The 7564-nt window shown below is 45.4% G+C and overlaps 1 protein-coding gene across 2 annotated transcripts; it reads right to left on the reverse strand.

Moving 5' to 3' along the window:
* Positions 1-406: 406 nt before the first annotated feature.
* Positions 407-7309, reverse strand: STX4 (syntaxin 4). 2 transcript variants are annotated; one of them, XM_044657384.1, is made up of 11 exons: positions 7171-7309; positions 6882-6983; positions 6597-6696; positions 6127-6201; positions 5954-6024; positions 4555-4663; positions 4250-4326; positions 3535-3672; positions 1382-1492; positions 1168-1269; positions 407-875 (listed from the first exon to the last, which is right to left on the reverse strand). In XM_044657384.1, exons 1-10 carry the CDS (start codon positions 7198-7200, stop codon positions 1189-1191), a joined length of 894 nt encoding a protein of 297 aa, XP_044513319.1. In that variant the 5' UTR covers positions 7201-7309; the 3' UTR covers positions 407-875; positions 1168-1188. The 2 variants fall into 2 exon arrangements, with proteins under 2 accessions (XP_044513319.1, XP_044513320.1); XM_044657385.1 differs by lacking the exons at positions 6882-6983; positions 7171-7309 and having other exon boundaries at positions 6127-6280; positions 6597-6681.
* Between the last annotated feature and the right edge of the window lie 255 nt (positions 7310-7564).

Below are 7564 nucleotides of genomic sequence, written 5' to 3' on the forward strand. Positions count from 1 at the left end.
AGGGTGAGGCTCCTGTTCCTGCCCAGCACAACACTGGCTGCAGACACGGTTTCACCTAGCCTCACCACACCTCTTGCCAGCAGTTCAGTTCAAATCACCGGTCCCTGGCCTGGTCTGTAGTAGGCAAGGGAATGGTAGAGAGAGCCATGGGGCTCCTGGGAATAGAGGTTGAGTCTAAAAGATTACAACTCCTTTTACCTCCCTGCTTCAGTCCTGCTTCTAGCTATCTAGAGACTAACTCCCAGAAAGCAAAAACTTGCCTGGTAAAGGCTGACCTCTGGTTACCAAGAGGGGCTAATGTCATCTTGTGAAATGGTAAAAGAAGGGAGCACTGACACACTGGAAAAGTGTCATTTGGGTTCTAAAAGGTCTAGGGGACTACACAAATCAGGCATATCCAGCAAAATACACTTGTTTTAACTTTATTTCTTATAAAAATTTGTCCTAGATGGCCCCAGGACCTAGAAACCCACTTAAGCTGGAGCAAAGGCCCAGAGAGGGTTAAGCTCTTCTCCTGTCCTCACCTTAAGGCTTCTCCATCCCATTTAACCACCTAGTAGTCACCTGAGGGTTGGGAGATTGGGTAGGAAGGTCTGGAATAGGATTCTAGGGATGGGGGAGTGAAGCTCAGGGGAATGGAAGAGGGAAATAAAATGAGGCTATAGAGGGCAGGAAGTCTTTGGAGGGTAGAACAAGGGATAAAAGGGGCTCTAGGTGCCACCATCTTCCTCCCACTCCTTCCCATCCAAGGTAAAACATCTGCCTTCTTTGCCAGCTGGGCCTCCTAACTGCTCTTGGAGGTGTAAGGAGGAGGCAGTGCTGAAGACCTCCTTCCTAGGTTCCATGTGCCCCCAAAAGCCAGTCTCCCCCCTCACCTGTAAGGGAAAGGAAGGAGATATGGGTCAGAGGGAGAATGTGGGGGAGGTGGGGCAGGATTCCAGGTCTTTTTAGAACTGAAGAAGTAAGGAGGGCAGGAGCTGCTAAACAAGGGACTCCAGGAAAAAACAAAAACAAAAAACCAACTTGGATCCAGGGCAAAGGACCATTTTGAGGTAGAAGTCCTGGAATAGAATGCCTAGGTTTCAAAAGGGGTAGATGCAGGAGCTTCTGGGAGAAAAAAGCAGGGGGGGCCAGTCCACCAGTTCTCAGGTTTATAAAGCTGCTCACCTCAGCTGATGAAGGTTGCTATTAGGTCCCTACACTGAGACCAATGATTAAAGCAAGGATGAGGACAGCAATGGTCACACAAATAGCGATGGCAACCTTTTTCTGCAGGAGAGAGAAAGAGAGAGAGTATGAGAGAGAGCTTAGAGTATGGTCTGGGGCCAGCAGATATGGAAAGAGATTCTTGGTACTGCTGGTGGGAGTACCTTTCCCTCACCTTTCTGGCTTTCTTCTGACTCTCCAGTGCAGACTTGACGTGTTCCTGACCTCGCTCCACAAAGTCTGCTGAACTGAGAATGTTTTTCTCAATCCTATCAATCATCTCTCCCTAGGGAGTAAAGAAGAAGAAGAACATCAGGGTTTAAAAATTGGATAGGTGGGAAGAGATTAAAGCAGACTGAAATGAACTGCATTCTCCTATTCTGGGATTCCAGGCCCTCCACAGAACCTAACTCACTTTATCTCCTATTTACCAACTAGAATGATGACCTCACAGACTCCTACTGGTGCTTAGTTTTCCACTTATTCCTTATAGCCTACTCATTCTTTTCAGTTCAGCCTCAATAATACCTTTTCCATGAAATCTTCCCTGATTTTCCCCTCCTCCCCCCTCAAACTAGAAGTCACATATTTAGAGCTGGAAGGGACATGAGAGAGTCCAGTGTCTTCTTTTTGGAGAAGACAAATTCGGGCTTAGAGAAGTTATTACTTATTAGTCACAGGTTCTTCTTAGAGTTTTTGCAGAGTCAGAATATGAGCTGAGGTCATAAGAAACTGAATTAGGGATCTTTCCTCTACCCAACATTTCTGTTTCTCCTAAAAGGCCCATTCAAATGTGGAATATTACTATGTATATATACTTTCTGTATTTGACAGCATGGGCCATCTTCCCCTTTGGCTTCTGAGATGATACATTAGCAGAGTTTTCTGCCTTGCTAATTCTCTAACCTATTTTCCTTCTTTCTTAAAGTTTAGATGTTTTTATAAAGGTTCTATTTTCATCTTTTCATACTCTTGATTGGTGAACTCAATCATTTCTTCTATGTGAATACCTCCCAGATCTATATTTATATCTCCAATCTCTCCTCAGAGTTCTAATTCAACTGCTTGCTTTTTCTCTGGTGATCTCAAATTCAATATACCTAAAGTTGAAAGTATTTTCTTGGTAGATTTATCCTAGCTCATAACATTGGGATTATCTCTATTGTTCCAAATATTCAATCAACTGCCAGTCTTTTCCACTTAATTCCAGAATACTGCATTCATCCATTCCCTCTCCACTCCTACAATCACCACTCTTCTACTAGACCTCATCTCTTCACTCCTTAACTATGGTCATCACCTCCTAACAAGTCTTCCTGCCTCTTGTCAGCCTCTAATCTATTGAATAATCCTCCTAAAGTACCACTGTGTTTATACTACTGCTTTACTCACAAAAACGGCTCTCATCCACTGCCTACACAGTAAATTATAAAAAGTCTTGACTGATAGCCAATGTACTCCATCTAGATCCAACCTACCACATCAGCCTTATCTCATACCATTTCATCTCTTTTATTCTAAATTCCAGATAAATATCTTCATCCCCACTCCAGTATGGCTCTCACCTGTCTCTTCAGCTTCCTTCATCCCATCCTCCACTCCAAGAATATTTCCCTTCCTTTCCTACAATCTACAACTGTTAGAGTCCTTTGACTTTCTTTTAGTTCCAATTTGATGGTACCTCCTCCAAAAAGCCTTCTCTAATGTCCTACCTGTGATATCACTCCCATGAAAGTGACCTCTCCCTACTTACATTTCTCAGAGCACTTTACCAGACATTTCCTTTGTAAAATATCCCACTTTCCATTTTACTGTAGTTATTTGTGCCCATGTTCTTCTGGTCTATAGACTGTATGCTCTTTGAGAATAGGGTATGTATCAGATTGATCTTTGCATCTATAACACTCAACTCATTGCCTCCTACTTAGTTGGCCCTAATGCTTATTAAATTTGTAAGTGCCTAGGGGAGAAAGGGAGAGAACATGGATTGAAAAATGTCAAAAAACTCTTAAAAATTGTATCTACATGTAATCTGCAAAAAATACAATTAATTTCCCCCCCTAAGTGTCAGAGGGGGAAAGGTAGTGCAAGGAATACCCCCTCTAAATCCCCCTAGGCAACCCTGTACATACTTGGCATATAGCTTAAGGAATGGGGGAAGGGGAGAGGCTGAGAATAGGAGGAGTCTTAAAATAGGTAGACCAGGGGCAAGAAAGCTTTAAAAAGTGACAGGGACCTGAATAAGGGCAGAGCTCTGAGGAGGTGAGGTCATGGCAAAGTGTAGCTTTAGCTCTAATGAGGGCTAGCTGGGAGCTGGTAGATTCCAACCTGCATCTCCACTTCAGTGGCCAGGAAGGTGAAGATTTCATGGAGTTCCTTAATGCTTCTTTCAAGCTGTTGGATTTCCCCATGTCGAGTAGAGATTTCATTCAATGCTTGTCTTGTCATTTGTGTGTCCTTCAGAATCTGGGTCAGGGAAGAATGAGGTGCTTTTAAAGGTCACCTTATCCCCCAAAAGTGGATGGAAAGGGGGCAGCTGGGTAGCTCAGTGGATTGAGAGCCAGGCCTAGAGATGGGAGGTCCTAGGTTCAAATCTGGCCTCAGACACTTCCCAGCTGTGTGACCCTGGGCAAGTCACTTGACCCCCATTGCCCACCCTTACCAGTCTTCTGCCTTGGAGCCAATACACAGTATTGACTCCAAGACAGAAGGTAAGGGTTTTAAAAAATAAAAAATAAAAAAAAAAAAGTGGATGGAAATCCTTAGAGCTCTAGGGGCCCTGTGGACATGGATAAACAGATACTACTTTGGCTGCTCGTATCCTAACCCATGACATTGGGTAAATGAGTGGACACAAGGGTGAAGCCAGGAAGGAAATAGGAAGACTCAGGCAGGAGATAAAGTGCCAACCCATTTCCTTAACCTCACAGAACTGAAATTTTATTTCATTCCAGTTTTCCTTTTGCAGGGGAACTGAGTACCAACAGAACACACCCAGAAGAAATGGATTGAGGGTCAGAGTTTGACTATGTGACAGACTCACATTGGACACAAACACTTCACTTTGTCCACTTTCCAGCATCTGTTCCAGCTCTTCATCTGACACCATTCCAGCATTGGCTGGGAAAGGGAGGGAGAAAGGAGAAAAGACCATATTCTTACTTAAATGCTTGGCATTTGGATTTTGACTCTTTCAGATCAAAGGCTTGCTGTACTGTTCCCATTTAAACCTAGGCTGCTCCCAACCCTGCCCTTTTACTTCCAAGAACAACATTTTCCCCATAGCTAAGTGTTCCTTCATCCTTTCCCCTCACCTCATCTCCCCTCACCCCATTCCCCAGTGCTCACTGATCTTTAGCTGCCTCTGAATCCGTTCTACATTCTTTTCCCGATATTCCGACTGCATAGTATTACACTTGTTGATGAGGTCAACAAATTGTTGCGATAAGATTCCATGCTGTAGTGGAAGAGTAGAGGGTGGAATGTCAGTTAAGGAAGGCCCAGTTAGGAATCAGAAACTTGATTTCAGTGCTCAGATCAGATTATTCTCATCACTGTTCTCCAAGATACGACCTGGTTACTTTATACTAGGTCTATTACAACAATTTCCTAAAAAGTCTCTCAGCTTTCAGTCTTTCTCTTTTCTAGAAATATATCCCACACAAGCAGTCCGATTAATCCTCCCCAAAAGTCCAGCTATCATCATTTGATTCTGCAGCTCAAGAATGTACATCAATGACTTTTCATTGCCTGCAGAATAAAGTAAAAAATCCTTAGCCTAGCATTTAAACCCCTTCATGATCTGGGCCGAACCTACTTTTTTCAGCTTTATTTTCTACTCATTCTCAAAACTAATTTTCCACTTCAAAGTATTCAACTTAACTGTCCCCCAAACAACGTAGAGATATTCTTTCTTCTTTTTAAACCTTTACTTTCTGTCTTAGGAATAACTATAAGACAAAAAGGAAAGGGCTAGGTAAATGGGATTAAGTGACTTGCCTAGGATCAAACAGCTAAGAAGTATCTGAGACCAGTTTTGAATCCTGGGCCTCCTATCTCCAGGTTTGGCTTCCTATCCACTGAGCCACCTAGATACCCTTAGTAGGGGTATTCTTGACAGCACATCAACAAACTTTGGTCCCTCTTCCTAGTTTGTCATTATACCCCTCACTTGTTTAAGTCATATTCACCTTTCATAATCCAACTCTCCTACCCTGATCCATGCAGTCAACAAAGAAGTCTTTACAGCATTTAAACACTTAGACATTCATCATAACTACAGCCTCATGTTGTTCTCGTTTTGACACCTATCATTTAAAATTATAAGCACCCCCAGGACAAGGGTAAAGCATTAAGAAGTTACTCTCTCCCTTCAAAGTCCACTCCCTTCAGGGGTGGCCTCCAGGAAACATTTATTGAACCATCCAGGTTCTGAGGAGAATAATTTACACAATAACAAGATGTTAAAGACAAACAATTTTGAAAGACTTAAAAACTCTGCAATGATGCATGATGAAGCATGTTATCCAACTCCTGACAGAGAGATGATGGGCTCAAGGTGCAGAATGACTTAATATGGCCAACATGAGAATTTGTTTTGCTTTACTATGCATATTTGTTACAAGGACTTTGTTTTTCTTTGTTACCCCATCCCATTGGAGGAAGGCGGGAGAGAAAACAGATTTTTGTTAATTGAAAAAAAATTTAATCAAAATTAATGCTAGGGTTCTGGAAAGGACCGACGCACCTGGGTCTTTCTCATCCTTATGTTGACAGAATTACAGTTTTCATCTGCTTCCTCCTTCTGGGGATCAATGGCTGTTAAAGGACAAAGGAGGGACAGGGCAATGGGCTTAGGGGACCTTCCTCTAGCCTCAGGTTTCTTCCCAGAACCCTGGCAGCATGCCAATAAGCACTCACTCTTCAGCTGAGTCCGGATCTCCTTCCCCAACTGCTTTATCTCTTCTCTCAAGTTCTGGAGGTCTTGCTTCATGCCTAAATTGGAGGCAAGGGTGGGAATCGGAGAAAAGCATGATGGGGGCAGCTGGGTAGCTCAGTGGATTGAGAGTCAGGCCTAGAGACAGGAGGTCCTAGGTTCAAATCTGACCTCAGACACTTCCCAGCTGTGTGACCCTGGGCAAGTCACTTGACCCCCATTGCCCACCCTTAACACTCTTCCACCTAGGAGCCAATACACAGAAGTTAAGGGTTTAGAAAAAAAAGAAAAAAGAAAAGCATGATTCCTAGATAGCTCCAATAACAGGGATCCTGGAGGTTCCGCGAATTCCCTCCCACCTGGAAAGCCGTCCCTCCAAGTGCAGGTGAAGTACTACAAAGCCCACAATCCCCAGGGGATAGGGAGTGAGCATGCGCCCTTCGCCCTCACTCACTCTCCTCAGGAAGAGGGGTGGCGAGGATGGTGATCTGTTGCTTCTCCAATTCCTTAACTTTGTTCTCCAATCTCGCCATGGTTTGTCGGATGCCCCGGACCTGGGGAAGAGCAAGGAAGGCAACAGGGAACCTCCTCACCCCTGTTAAAATTCTAGGCTTCGTGCTTCCTCTTCCTTCCTCCCAGCTCCAAATTCAGGCATTCCAACCCCGCGAGAGTCCTCCGGAAAGCCCCTCCACTCCGTGCCTTTGCATGTCACCTCTTGGCGCCCCCGTCCCATCTTTACCTTTTGGAAGAATTCCTCGTCGGGGTTCCCCAATTTGGCGGTGCCCGGATGCACAACCAGGGCCACTCGCTCTTTCCCCTCATCATCAGAGCTGTCATCTCCCTGGATGGGCGAGGATCACTAATGGGGGCCCTTGCGCAGTATCTACACCCCTTCCCATTCCCGTGAGGCGCTCCCAAATCCAGGTTCCCTCGAACCCCCGTGATGCGGACGCTGTTTAGGATGCCACCCTCTGCCTTTCCCACCGGCACCTCAGCATCAGGTCGCTGACCTCTACTTCCGGTCTCACCTGTCTCAGTTCGTGGGTCCGGTCCCGCATGCTGACCTAGTTTTTCCCCCCCCCCCCCCCCCCCCCGCACCTGGTGGGGGGCTTACAGATTCGGCCCCAAACTCAAGGCCTCCAAAGTTCCCAATCTCGAACACTGGTACCTAACACCACCACCCCACTTTTCCCCAAACCAGCCCCCGGGACCCCTTCCAGCCCCCAATATTACAGGCTCCGCCCCCCTCCACCTCCCATAACCAATTGGAAGAATCCAGCCACTGAGACCCCTAGGCGTTCCACAGGTTGTAATTCCCTCCTCCTTCTCCCAATCCTACAACTCCGGCCCCTCCCCCACCAGCGAGGAATCTACGCATGCTCATAGAGGAAGTTCTCTCCTCGCCCTTTGGAAAGACGGAAA

Source organism: Gracilinanus agilis, chromosome 1 (genome assembly GCF_016433145.1).
Source record: "Gracilinanus agilis isolate LMUSP501 chromosome 1, AgileGrace, whole genome shotgun sequence".
Classification (NCBI taxonomy): domain Eukaryota; kingdom Metazoa; phylum Chordata; class Mammalia; order Didelphimorphia; family Didelphidae; genus Gracilinanus; species Gracilinanus agilis.

Excerpts from the sequence above, each read along its gene's own strand:
- STX4 (XM_044657384.1), bottom strand. The coding sequence starts at position 7,200 with ATGCGGGACCGGACCCACGAACTGAGACAG. Across the intron at positions 6,984-7,170 it reads GGACCCACGAACTGAGACAG|GGAGATGACAGCTCTGATGA; the intron begins GTGAGACCGGAA and ends TCGCCCATCCAG. Across the intron at positions 4,664-5,953 it reads TAAGGATGAGAAAGACCCAG|CATGGAATCTTATCGCAACA; the intron begins GTGCGTCGGTCC and ends CTTCCACTACAG.